A 13,953-nucleotide genomic window follows, 5' to 3' on the forward strand; every position below is an offset into this window, starting at 1 on the left:
TCTTCTTTTTTCCAGCCTCTCTTCGCTCTCTCCTCCTCCTCCTCTACTTGGCTGTGGTCTCACAGTGCCTCGGATTGACTTGTGGCTTTTTCTACTTGCGCATGCGTTCTTACTGACCTCTGGTGCTTGGTCGTGATGTGCTCAGTGGCAGCCAGCCGATTTAATTCCTTTCGTACGTCTTGCCAAATAGTGTGGGAGAGACTTGCAAAGAAGTTTTTGGTTTTTCTTTTATAGCCGATGTTCTTTGTACGTCTCTAAAGCACACATGCTCGCACATTCTTTGTATTGAGAAACTTACTGCAGCTTTGTACAAGATACAGTACATAACAAAGCTTGACTGCACAGAATGAGTTGCCTGTATGTTTCTGGTTACAGTTCCCTGTTAAGTCCAGACATTTCTTCCACTTTCACACATTACAGGCTGATAACAGATTGCACCACAGATATGCAAAGCTCAAAATCATTCAATGCGACAGTTATCCTGTCTATCACAATTCCAATGCGCTTCTTCCAACAGAGCTATTTTTCTTCCTATCAGTAATTCTATGAATATCATTCTGTTGAATGTAAGTGAGGCCACCAGGAACAAAACATTTTTATGTGCTATCTGCAAGGCATCTGTTGCACTCCATTGTGTACTAGCCCAAAGTTTCCCTACATGTCTAGGTCCTTGTAATTTGAACGTAAGTGTTAGGTGAGCTAATCTCATCACTGTACAAACTGGGGTAATTCCGTGCCTGGTGAAAAGAATGGATGGCAAAATTACATTTTTAGTACATTTCGCCAGCCCTTCTTTTCACCAAGCAAGGAATTACCCCCGTTTATGGACTGATGAGATTAGCTCTTCTCTCAGTGAAGCTTCTTCTTTCAGTGAGGTGTACTACTCCACAACAAAAGGACTAATTGATTTTGATTGCTTTTTCACAGCCTGCATTTTGGCTAGGAAATATTATGAACATGTGTCACTCCTACATTTATACCAACTGTGACCATCTATGGTCGGGGGTTTTACTGGCCTCGGCCAGCTGAGCATGTCTGCTCAGTGACAGTGAATAACACATTCCTGCCAAACATGCGCGTTGCCGACTGCTTCAAATCGCCTAACTGTCTTGCTTTGCACAACAGGTAGGCTGCATGGAGGCTGAAAGTGTCACGGAATTAACTGACTAGAAGGCACAGGTGATCTTGTTTCGCTAGCTGTAGCTTGGCCTCTGTGATAGGAAGTCTTCTTGCAGCATCTTCTCAAGGCTTGTGGCTTGCTTCGCTATAGGTCTCTGCAATGAGCTAAATTAGGGCATTTATATGCCATTGTTTACGAGTGCCAGCACTAGCTGCATTTGTACTGGGGCACATTGAATGATCTCCCTGTTTGGCATACTTTTCTACTGTGAAAATGTTATCAAAAAAGCCTAATTTGACACTGCCTCTGCCTATGTGAATTCATGGCCGCCTAAATTGAAGTTATGTCAGGATTGCAAAAATACCTGATGCTGGCATTAACTCCTGTTCTTGTCAGTATGTGGTCATTATTTTAAATTTTCACACAGCATTTGGATTAGTCATACCTCTCCACCTTGTACGCTACTCACTGACCTTTGATTACCTGAAACGTTTTTGCACTGAAACACTCTGTAATTTATTAGAGGTAACATCTGTTCACATTTTTTTTTCTTCTGTTCACTTTTTTTTTTCCTTCTGTACAACTTTTTGCTGTTGTAATTTTTCTGTGGGAAAACACTCTGCTATATAGTAGCATGTTGATCTACTCTAGGCGACATCTCCTTGCATTGATTTGTTGTCTGCTGTTTGTGGGGCAGCTAACCTTTGTTTCTTGTTCTTTCAGATTTTTCAAATTCAGACCACTGCCTCAAGCAACCCACTAACTTTTTCTTTTGCCAATCCTTTATGCTCTATATAAATTTTCCGATGCTCTGGCTGTTCTCTGCTATTGTAAAGTGTCTTGCTTAACGTGATATTTGATAACTCTTGTAAACTATTGTGCATGGCTAGCTACCACTCGTTCGCATCCAAGCATGTTTAACACGCTGCGGCATTTGCAATATCTGTGATGCAGTTGTCTTCAGTTGCAAGAAATAGATTGCATGACCTTTGTTGTAGTGTCTGTAGTCGTAAGAAGCATTTAAGTTTGTATTAAGTATGTGCATTTTTTAGAGTATTGTTGTACAGCCATCGTCAGACTTAACCCACGCATTGAAAACATCTTTAGCTAGCACATTTAAAAATCCTAACATGAAACTTCTATCACTCAGTAGAAAAACCAAAGATATGTTCATTGCCTGTTTGAATTAAGCATGGCTATGACTGTACATATAATTTTGCGAACAATCATGTCAGTTCCAGTGTTAAACCTTTTATTTCATGTGTTCATTTTTTATTAATTGCCTCATTATCATAGAAATTACCTATTATCTACCAATTATTATAGAAAATAAGTTTGCCTAATGTTATCGTAAGGCTGTTAGTTGACCTCATGTTGAAATCATTAAAGTTCAGTTGCAACGAAGTGTCTATACTGTGATAAAGATGAGGACAGTGCGAATATGCATAAGTTGAAAGAACGTACAAGGACGAAGAGGGCGCCAGTGTTGAGTATTCAAAAGACTGAACTGCTGCTGTTAATCTTAATTGGTGCTTTACACCGTCTGTTTTGACATTGCGACAATATGTTTGACATTCTCGTAAGCGAGCAGGGGCACCGACCAGAGTTCGCTGACTAACGTGTTCCTGTGGACCCCATTTTTCCAGGAGTACACACCCGAGGTGCAGCACATTCACCGCAAGGAGAAAAAGGGCATCGACTCTGGTGGCATCACACTGACGAGCGTGAGCACACGCGCCGATGGTGTGGTGCCCAATGCACCGAAAAACCAGAGCACCAACAAGGGACCCAAGGAGACAGGCACCAACCATTCCACCGTAGCGACAACCAACAACTCCACGCCACCCACTGGCACCACAAACACGTAAGCACTAAGATCACATTTATCGTCGTCCCTGCACGTTATGCCAAGTTCGTGCCACCGTTACACCAACTTCACATCAGCATTGTTATTCTATCACAAGCATGCGAGGACTTTGTGCTTCGGGCCATGATAAAGCCAGCATAGTACCGACGTCATACCGACAGAGCTAACACCAATGTCGTACCAGTTCCGTAGTCGCACTTTTGTCGGACCTTTTCATTTCTTGCGCTGCAAGCATTTCCTGCAGAGCTGTCAGTCTTTTAAAGTGAATGGGCACACTATGCTCACTGTGCAATATCTTGCACTGGTGTAACTGCAACCTTTTCTGCTGTATCATGTAACCTGCAACTCCTTTGTATAGAGATAGCTAATTTATTGAGAGCCTGCATATTTTGCTGAAGAATTTGCATAATATGTAGTACAGGGACAAGGGTATAACTTAACTATTACTTGCGGAAGACTTGAATTGTGCACTGCCACACCCAGGATTACTATTATGGCACTCACGGTCCCTTCACATAACCCCTGTCATTTACGAGTTGTTCCATTCGGGGAGGTGTCATCCACTGCGAAGCCAAGGGTGAAGGGGGGGAAGTGGGTTGAGGGGGTTCAAAACCCCGCGTAATTTTTCAGTTTTGCATGAGCACACATACATGCACACATATAAACGTACACATGAACATACATAAAGCATGGTTGAACCCCACTCCCCCCCCCCCCCCCCACCCCCCCTGAAAAAAGTTTCTGGCTATGCTACTGGTGTCTCACAAACACCCCAAAAAATTACGAAATTTCTGAGAGCAGAAATAAACTTGAGAGCTCTGGAAATTTGACTTTCTTTCTTTCTTGGGAGAAACCTCAACGGGTTTGCCGTTGTAGCCAAATTTCGAGCAGGAATGCTGGCTTTTTGAGCCATGTTCACACCCACGGATGTTCTCCAGTGCCCGGAGGCCGGTTCTGTGATGTTTCTTGCCATTGGTGCAGGGTGAAAAAGGCTTACAACCCGTTTGAAGAGGACGACGACAAGAATGAGGTCGACCACCCGAGCGACATGTAAAGTGGAGTTATATGGCCGCATACCGCTGTGCAGCAAAGAAAGCTTGTCTGGCCTTGTTATGAAGCTTGAGCTTCTTGTTCGCTTTCACACCTCTAGTTTTGCTCTTGCTCCTTCTTCACCTTCGCTGCCACGTGTTTTCAGACACCCAAACTGAGAGGCCGAGATCTTCCGCGTCAGTGTTAGCTGAATGATTATTGCTCAAGGATGACAGGGACAAAACTTCTCTACCAGCTTTAATTGAAGTTTTACCGATTTCATACAAGCATTGATAATTAGAGGGTGTTTAGGTTTTCCATATGCTGCCACAAGTGTAAATGTCAGACTGTATCACTCATTCATAGACTCGTAAAGCTGACACTGAAGTTTGTTGCTATACTCGGCGACAGGTTATCTTGACAGTGGAGCGAAGGCTACGGAGGCGGGGCTTCCGCACATTTGTGTTGCTCCGCAAGTAGTACGGCAGCTTGCGGCTGTTTTCGGTTTTGCTTGCAGGCATCGTTAGCGCGTTTAGAAGATTATATACACGAAAAACGTGAATGGGAGAAACATTTCTATTGTTCAGTGTACATTTTAGTGTCATATTACGAGTATATTTTTCTTGAAGAACTAAACAGTGCTTTTGCTGCCGCACACTGACCCACTACATCATGGACACCATGTTTACTTTATATAACGGGTGTGCTGAAAAGGTGGTGCTCTCTAAGAAATGGAAAGAACAGGAAGGCATTCTCTTCAAAGTGAACAATAACTGTATTTTACCTACGACTTCCCGCAGCTGTTTGAGTTCCATGATAAATAAAGCAGCGTTTATTTCAGCAAGTCAAATGAGAAAATTATAAGTAAACTTGAGTACTATATTTTGGCTCGGTAGCAGGCATGTGTTTCGGTACTGTAGCTTCCAGAGTGCTGTCAAGAAAAGTTGTCGCCGAGTATAGTGTTACAAAAGCACCTTTGCATTCTTTGGACATATTAAGAGTATCCCTAACTCTTATGTTGTTCGTGTAGCAGTACCAGTGTCGAATCTTAGGCTGTCATTTTTAGTGAGCACATAAGGCAGGTGTGAAACTTACAGATGTGCCACTTCTGTAACCCTCTACAGTGGTGGCTTGATATCAAACACATCTAGACAGAACCCATGTAGATATCAAGTAGAATGTATTGCATTGTCTCTCCACCTGTGTAGCAGGTTCTACACTGCATTTTAGGATTCTGTAGACTGTCTACCAGTAGTTGCTATGGTCAGACTTGATTCTTTTCTTTCTTTAGCGTGCATAGATCCTGGTATTGTATGTGTGGCTCCTTTAGTTGTAGTGTAGTGTCTGCAGCTCATAGCTGTGTAGGATTCATGTAGGCTATTGTTTTAAACCAAGACATACAACCTGCTTTGCTTGTTCTCCACTTTTGTTTAGGTTGCTTTAGCTCTATTCTTCTTGTTTTGCTATGATCAATGATTGCATTGATTAGCTTATTAGCAAGCTTTGGCAAAAGCTTTTTATGCTTTTTTTATGTTGTTTAGTTGTTCCTTTTATGTCACGCAACATCACCCTATAAGAGCACCATGAGCCATTCTGCCTGTTGTAAAATAGGCGAAAAATTTTGCTTTTAGAGTTTGAACTATTAACGTTGAATTCTTAGAATAGTAGGCATACAAACTGCACTGCCACACTTGGTCTTACAGTAGACAGAACAATTAAATGTGTAAGTTGGAATTGGTAACCTAATAAGGTTCAATAAGGTTTCATTCATTCAGTTAACTCAAGCCAGTACTGGTGCTATGCTGAACGCAGTAGTGTATAGAAATCCAGGTGAATTTTTTACCATATGAATATGGATGACCTTTGCACAGCGTACATAATTTGATTTGTTTTGGACTGAGTGCTCCCAGTTTGAATCTGCTGTGATTTCTTCGAGTGCCATATTGCACTTTTCATGACATGAGCTGATGCACCACCATGCATGGCATTGTCAGGTACTGGCGACATATCAAGGAGACTTGATGTGTAGAAGCCAGTGTGTCCTAAACCTGGTAGCTCTTTAATCGAGTCGATTTTTATTTTACCGATGATTATTTTCCAGAGTTCATAACCAGAAACTCTGAAGCCTTGACGTGAAATACATGTACACAGTAACCAATCTGTTAATGAATGAGGCATAAAATTATTGTCACTGTTGCAGATAAAATTCTAGCTCTGCTTTTGGGTGCTGGTGGTGTGTAGCAATAGTTAGCTCTTAGTGATGTATACACACATACTGTAGGTGCGCTTTCACAGCACAGGCCTCATTAATGTTGATACAGTCGAACTCCGCTACAACGAACTCTGCTTCAACGAAATTTCCGGTACAACGAATAATTGTCGGTTCCCTGTCAACAGTCCATAGGAGTCAATGCATAAATATGCTTGCCACAACGAACAGTTTTTCTGCTGCCGTTCTGCTTTAGCGAAATTTGACGATGCCATTCCGGGCTCAAAAATTTAATTTACCGTGCAATAAACACAATCTCGGACATTTTGGTGCATTTTAGAACATAAAAATAAGAATTCAAAGTCTAAATCGCGTGTTGGCACCACCATAAACCGCCGCTGTTGACTGAGCATGGGGGTCGCCATTGCTTGATAGTGACGGCGATCAGACTGCCCTGCTTTCGCAACTGGCTTGGGTTGCTTCTTATTCGCAGACAATCCGAAGTCAAAGCTCAGTTGTCCACACCACGAGGAGGTCGTGGTCCACACTGGGATACAATCGCGGAACGATTCCTTTTCCGATGCCTTTCCAATGCTTTTCGTGCTTTTCGCGCTTCGCTAGTGGTCAGAGTGACGGTACACCTGCATTATCAATGCGAGCAGCCCTGGGGTGCAGTCGCGGAACGATGCATTTTCCAATGCCAATGCTTTTCATACTTTTCGCGCTTGGCCAGTGCAACAATTGGTCGGAGCAACAATTCGTCCATGTTATCAGTGGGATCAGCCAGCCGCGAGTGGTGGATAAGAATAGCATAGAATAAGGCGTAAATCATTGCTCCACGATAGCACGCCTGCATCTCGCCATTGTCGGCAAATAGCTAGTGTTAGCGTATTAGTGCAACTGTGCAGTTCGTGCTGCGCGCCCGTGCCTCTGTTTCGTTCGTTTGCGGAAGTCGTCGTTTCTGCGTTCTTTCCAACGTGGCGTCGCTATGCGTATATGAGAATCGCGTCGTGATGCTGCTGGGGACGCAAAGGAGGCAACAGACACTTTTTGAATTTTGGAAATAAAAGTTTCTCTGTTCTACTAGCTCAGGTCAGCCATATTTTTTTTTATTTCACTACAACGAAATGTTCGCTTCAACGAACATTTTTCCGAGCACCGTCAATTTCGTTGTAGCAGGGTTTGACTGTATCATTTGTGGCATCACTTTTAATGTTCGACAGGCAGCGCTTGCAGGATGATAGCCCCTATCCCCTAGTTCGTTGACTGGCATTGCTGTCTTAAAAACACAGTGAAATGTTGGCAGTATCATCTAACGGCACCGCTTGAAGAACATCATACTCTTCCTAATTTTGAACACCTGCACACATTACTGTATCAACAGACCATCCAAAAGGGGCATCCAAAAAGGGCATCTGGCTCTCATTAAAGTTTTCAGTGGCAATGGTATAGTTCATCTATGGCTGATAGACTGGATTGGTGCGGATCATGGTTTAATACAACGATGGTTGCTGGCATTCTGCATTGCTGTACGATAAAGTGTACCAGCAGACACTAACTGCCTCCTTTACTCTTTGTGGCCTGCAGGAATGGGCGGGCAGGTGAAGCGAACCCATTTGAGGAGGACCACGAAGATTGGGACGAAGAGTCAAATGACGCACTTGTTGACAATGGCGAGCCGGGTGTGCCTGTTAGAGCACTGTATGACTATGATGGGGCTGAAGCGGACGAACTATCTTTTAAACAAGGTAGCCTGTCAAATTGCGATTGCACCTTTCTTAAGAATTTTGTGTTGCATTCACTGTGCTGTCATGCTTAGAATGTTTGCTTTTTGGGGGGTGACAGTTTTTTATTGGCTGACCGCTGTTGCAACGTAATCTCTCGGTGCAAGGCACACGCACAGGATTTCGAAATTTTGTGAATGTTTTCAACAGCGTTTTATTAAAAAGCCCTGTCCAATAGGCTTGTGTGAATAGTAAATATTAGGTTCGAAGCAAATTCGAATAGTATATGTCACGTTTATAAAGAAAACTAAGCATATTTGTCATGACCCAACTAACCTACACAATATTTTTTTAAATTGAAACAAGGTATGTGCAAATTTCATTCTTTTTGGTTCAAAGGGTAGTGGAAGTAGTAGCAGGATTTGATTTTCGGTAGAATGCAAGTGATAACCTGTAAAATACATTGTTTTAAAATTTACTATACTTAGAGCATATAAACCGGTATAACAAGCTTTTAAACTTAAAAAATGATCAATCGATGTGAGAGTAATTTAATTTAACCTTGAAGTAGGGCTTCGTGTCAGTGCGGATCTCCCTTGGAAAGGTGTATTCACGGCATAGCACCCCTCCACTGCAGTGAAACCACCTTTACAGAGGGTAACATGCGGTTTATATTTGTCTATTCGTTCATTTTGAATAGTTCAAAATTTAGAATAACTTAAATGCGTTTCGAAGCGAATTTGAATACTGCAATATTTGTTCGAATATTCAAGCTCCTCGAATATTCGCACAAGCCTACTGTCCAATCATTGCATATGCGACATGAGTAGTGGCATGCAGACTCCTTTTGTCAATCACATTACCATGACTGACGATGCTTACAGCAAGCATTGTGTTTTCAAGTGTTGGTCATCTTTCTGGCCACTAGTTCACAACACAGATTTAAATTTATGAATCAGCTTTGCATGGACAGGGTCTTCATTGTCACTACACGACATTGTTATGCCTACAAGCTGCAATTGAAAACACTACAAAGAAAAAGTGGTTGCTGTGTCTTGAAGCCAACATTTTGTACATAAGTTGCAACTTAAATTTGCTCAGCAAGCTTGTGTTGTTTCACGTTTGTCTATGTCACATATAGACTGCTGTCATTGAAATGATAGCCTAATTTGCTCAATTTACTCAATTTTCAACAAATGTCTATTGATGAGATCTTGTGATGTACTTTTTCTGCAGGCGGGACTGTAAACCTGTAATTGCATGCCAGTCAGTAGGCTAGACTGCCAACAGAGTTTTCTATACTGGTTGCAAACGAAACATGCCTGGATGCAAGAAGTTCAAAAACAATTTGATGCCCGCTTTCTAATTGTTCAATAATTTTTCGTTTTGTCTCCCAGGGGACCAGTTTGAAAAGCTAGAGGACGAAGACGAACAGGGCTGGTGCAAAGGCCGCAAGGACGGCCGGGTTGGCCTCTACCCCGCCAACTATGTGGAAGTCGTCGTCCCCTAGATGTGTCGCGAGCCAGGCCGAGCCGAGGTGAAGTGGCTGACCGCTGACGCCGAAGCACACGTGCATCGGCAGCAGCTCATGAGCCGCCACTCTTCGCCCCGCGTGCTCTGTCGAGACGAAATGAGTTGGATGAAAAAGACTTTTGCGTTGTTTTTGTTTTTCAACACCCGCAACTGTTGCCACACGGCGCGTCGTCCTCTTCTCCGATTCTTCCAGTGTCGGCGCACCATGTGCAAGCCAGTGGGCTGCACGGACAAACGTGGCTGGTGCGTGTGTGCGCGCGTGACAAAATGGCGCACGTTGTTGACGCGTCTGTCTCCTGGCGCTCTTGTTTGCTTCGTCTCTACGAAGGATGTGTTGCACCTGTTGGTGTGTGCTCTACGTTGTTTTTTTTGGTCACGTGGGCACAGTGTCGCTGGAAAGGACTGTTGCACAGTGGGCGCGATGTGTGCGTGTTGTGTGGTTTCACTGTCGGGATGTCTGCTGCACTTAATCCAGAGAGGCGAATGGTCGCTGCTACGTGTTCTCTTCCATAATAGATGTAGACTGAAGGAGAGAGAGAGAAGCATTTGGCGAAACTTGTGTCGCGCGTTGGTCCTTTTGCCCCTGGTAGATAGCAATGCCTTCCGTATTGGCTTTCTTGTGTTGTTACCACGGCTGGTGCGATAACTTGGCCAACTTAGAAGCTTTGTACACATCAGTGGCATTTATTTAACTGCGATGACCTCTCGCTGACCTCCCCTTTCTCTCTGTAGTAATTGTTTGGGTATGTTGCACAGAACCCTTCCTTTCGTTTATTTTTTCCCCTCTGTCTGTACATACTGTTGCAGTGCCCATTTGCCTGTCGGCATGTTGCAATTGCATGTAAAGAGTTTAACCGAGGAATGTAGATTTCAAATTTAGAGACCGTGTGTTTATTTTTCTAAGTTAACGTTTCTTTTATTTCAAATCTGGCAGTGCTGCGGTTGTTTTTTATGGCTGGCTTCGAATGCACAGTCTTGCGAAGCTCTAACACTGCACCGATAATTGTTGTTGCTGCTTCGGTGAGACTATTTGCAGCTTTCTTTTTTTGTGTTGAGATCCTCTTAAGACTGGTTCAATGCATTCAGCCACGAAAATGTCTTGCGAGTACAAGCCCGCTAGAAGCGTCGGGGACATTTCCTTGGCGAGCTTGATGTTCTAGGCGTTGCCCACTCCGAGAAAGCACTTTCAACAAGGAAGTAATATGTGAACATGTTTTTTTAACAGTTCATTTTTTTATATATATATATCCCTTTCAAAGAAGGGGGGCCTCCTGTCATTGCTAACCAACCAAATAATGTTGATCTTTCATAGTCATTTGATGTATAGAAACATACTTTTACTGCTTTGGTTTACTTTCTTTTGCAACCCAACTACAGCGGGCCAAAAGTGTGGTCTCATTACTCGGTGTTGAGGACTGAAGTTGCTGTAGTGAGCCGTCAGATACCTCCTTTTGTTTTTGTCTTTTTCTTCACAGTTTGCACAAGAAGTGCCTTGTATCTATACATTTTTTTTTACTGCACTCTAGTTACTTTTATGCCGTTTTATAAGTTTTCTACTACTGGCTTTTTGTGTTCCGGTGTCTTGTGCAATTTTGCTTCCACGAGATCTTCAAAGAGAAGTGGCCCTTTAATGTACCAGTGTTCTTTTTTTTTGTTTGCAGTTACGCGCCTACTGACCTGTTATAATTTAGAAGCATTAGCTGCTGGGCATACCTTTAGCCCCGCAATTTTTTATTACACATATTCGTGGACGTTTCGTTTTGTTCCACTGCTGTGTGGTTTTACAGCGGATGTACGGGACTTACCAGTGAGAGAATTTGATACAGAGGCCCCATAAAACAAAAAACCACTTGCAAAAGGGCATCGGATAACCTCTATTTCTTCCTTTCCTTTTAAATAAGAGCATCTGGCTTCAGACTACGCCGTCGTCATGTTCAATGTTACTGCCAGCAGCGATCTCTGAAGTGAGAAATTTCTTTCTTCTCTCATTTTTTTTCTTTTGCTGGGTATCCTAACCTGCGTTTGCACTTTACCTTGATAATAACGAAGCATGCACTGTAGAAGCGTTGTGGGAAGCCATACAAAAGGTTACGCAGTTGACTCTGCCATTTGCCCACTGAACTCCGGCTGCGACAGAAAGCATAATGCCGTTTTCATTCTCCGCGAATGCGTGCCTGAAGGATATTTTTACGAACGAAACGTAGGTAGAGTACAGAGAGTTGTGGCTGCAAGGCTTGTACATACGCTACACTCCTCAGTTCTGTGCAAAGCAAAACTTGAGAAAGAGTTGTTTTGCTCTCGGCTGTAGACATATTTTGCGCTACTTGTTCAGCCAGCACCATTTTATTTCTTTGTCGCAGTTTTCAGACGGGTTTCATTCGCCGGCAGAACTGCCGTTCACTAGTGTGCTCTTCACTGAAATACCACTGATAGCCAAGGGACGTTTGGATTCTGTCCGATGTGTTTTTTGTTTTTTTTTGTCTGCTGTCGAAACTCTTTGAGCAGACCAAGCAGAGCTCTTTTGCTGCACTTGGTCTTGTTCCAATGGCTAGCTTAGTCAAAGCTAAGCTAAGTGAAAACTCTTTGCTTTGTTTTACTTGAACTTGTGAAGTAACACTTGAGACTTGAATACAGTTCCACTGTTGAAAGTGAATGCTTTTGGTGTGTGTGCAAGTGAAATTATTGATTGGCTTAGAACACTGTAAATAAAAATGTCTGCAAAAAATGGTGTCCCAGCAGCATTACTTAGTCTGTAGAATAGCAAGAAATCCAATATTTCTTCAATATGCCTGTACAAAACTTTTTTTTTGCACTGCAAAGTACTGTGTACCTAAGCTTGGAAGTCCTGTACTCTTGAAACCATTTTATTCAGCGTGTTTTCCAGACCTGGTAGCTTACAATATTAGCACTACAGGTAAAATTCAAGTAGCTGGACAGTGAGTGGCATGGAACTTGCTTCTTTACTCTTGCATTCATCATTGCTTTAAATGCAAACTAGAAATAAACCATGCATTTCAACTTTCATGTTTTATTGCAGTTGAGGCACTACACAAGAACTTAAGTAAAGCTTTTCCAAACTAGTAATGCTATAGGTGCAACTTCTACATATAGTCAAAGTTTTCAAGGCTCATCATTATTTCAGCAGAGATATAACAGCTTCTATGTGCTGCTTGCAAAATAAGTTGAAAGATCAGATTTCCGCTCCACCCATGACTATGGATTACCAAGTCCAAGGGCTGTGTAGCAAAGCTTCCTATGATCTCTTGAAATGCTTTGTTGAATTACGTTGCATATGAATAATTTTCATGCTGTTCGAGTGTCCTTGTCAAAGCAAAAGCACAATAGAACTGCATATAAACTATCGTGTTGCCACAAGAGCTTTATGGGAGCCATTTAATGGAACATGATTAGCCACTACCAGCATTCTTGCTATAGTTCACCTATGTGGTAGCCCAGAATTCTACAAATGTTATTAGACTTGCCTACCAAACCAGTGCACTCCAGTAAAGTGTAACTGTAAATGGTGATCAGTAAGCTAGACTGACGACCATAACTGCTTGTGTGCCCATCTTCAATTTTTGCATCTGTTCAATACGGAAAATGTCGCAGAGAATGCTGTCCTGCCCTGATGGAAGGGGTGGGATTGGATTGTGCTGTGCATGCTATGATAATGTGAAACATCACGTCTCGGCTCTCGGGCACAGTGACCCAGAGAGACGTGTATATCTCTCAGAATAGAAAGTGTTGAGGGCATAGAGGTTGGGAAATGTAGAGCGCTACATAAACAGCCACTAAAAAGAACTAAGTGAATGAGTATATGAAGCTTCTACCATATCAAGGCACTCGCTCTTTCCATGAATGTTTCTTTCATAAGCCTCAGTCATCACAAAAAAAAGAAAAAGAAAAAAAGGGGAGCCCTTCTTTTACCGCCAAAATGGGGCCAAGCGAAACTTGGCGTTGGCGTGCCTGACCTGCTTTTCTTTCCTCCTTTCTTTCTTTCGCATTGCGCAGTGCTCCCTCCCAACGTAAGCGTTCAGATTTATTATAGCTAGCGGCCGTCCCCGCAACACTGTTGGCGTGTTTCGTGCTCTTTCCAGCGTTCATCAGCCTCTAGAACGGCCCAACGAAAGGACGGTCACGCTATCATGGAAACGTGGGTTAGGAATTGAGTTTTCTTGCAGTCGGAATTTTGCTGAAATGTGCAATTTCCGATACCGACCTTGCACTTTGTCCAGCACATCGCTTTGAGACCACCAACACGAAATATTTCAATGAAGCGCTTATAGCAAGTGTACTGCTTCCCGATGGTTTTTTTTTTTGCATCGTCGGTAGAATGCGTTCGTAGGTTTCAGGTCAGTTCACATGCATTGGGCTGGTGATCAAGGCACTCGCTTTTGGAATGTGGTGGGGGAACCGGACTCGAAGCCCAGCCCCGGAAAGAAAACTTACTTAGCTTTATTTATTATTTCTT

General features: G+C 42.9%; 1 protein-coding gene across 8 annotated transcripts in view; it reads left to right on the plus strand.

Annotated features, from left to right (window-relative positions):
- LOC119382696 (protein kinase C and casein kinase substrate in neurons protein 1) overlaps positions 1-11,549 on the plus strand; it is a 147,260-nt gene extending 135,711 nt beyond the window's left edge. For 5 of the 8 annotated variants that reach the window (XM_037650508.2, XM_037650519.2, XM_037650516.2 and 2 more), the window contains 4 exons: positions 2,767-2,984; positions 3,969-4,037; positions 7,813-7,973; positions 9,347-11,549. In XM_037650508.2, coding sequence (XP_037506436.1) covers positions 2,767-2,984; positions 3,969-4,037; positions 7,813-7,973; positions 9,347-9,459 — 561 coding nt within the window. In that variant the 3' untranslated portion in view covers positions 9,460-11,549. The remainder of the gene's footprint in view (positions 1-2,766; positions 2,985-3,968; positions 4,038-7,812; positions 7,974-9,346) is intronic. The other 3 variants (XM_037650517.2, XM_037650521.2, XM_037650518.2) reach the window with 1 other exon arrangement.
- Positions 11,550-13,953: the final 2,404 nt, after the last annotated feature.

This window comes from Rhipicephalus sanguineus, chromosome 2 (assembly GCF_013339695.2).
Source record: "Rhipicephalus sanguineus isolate Rsan-2018 chromosome 2, BIME_Rsan_1.4, whole genome shotgun sequence".
Classification (NCBI taxonomy): domain Eukaryota; kingdom Metazoa; phylum Arthropoda; class Arachnida; order Ixodida; family Ixodidae; genus Rhipicephalus; species Rhipicephalus sanguineus.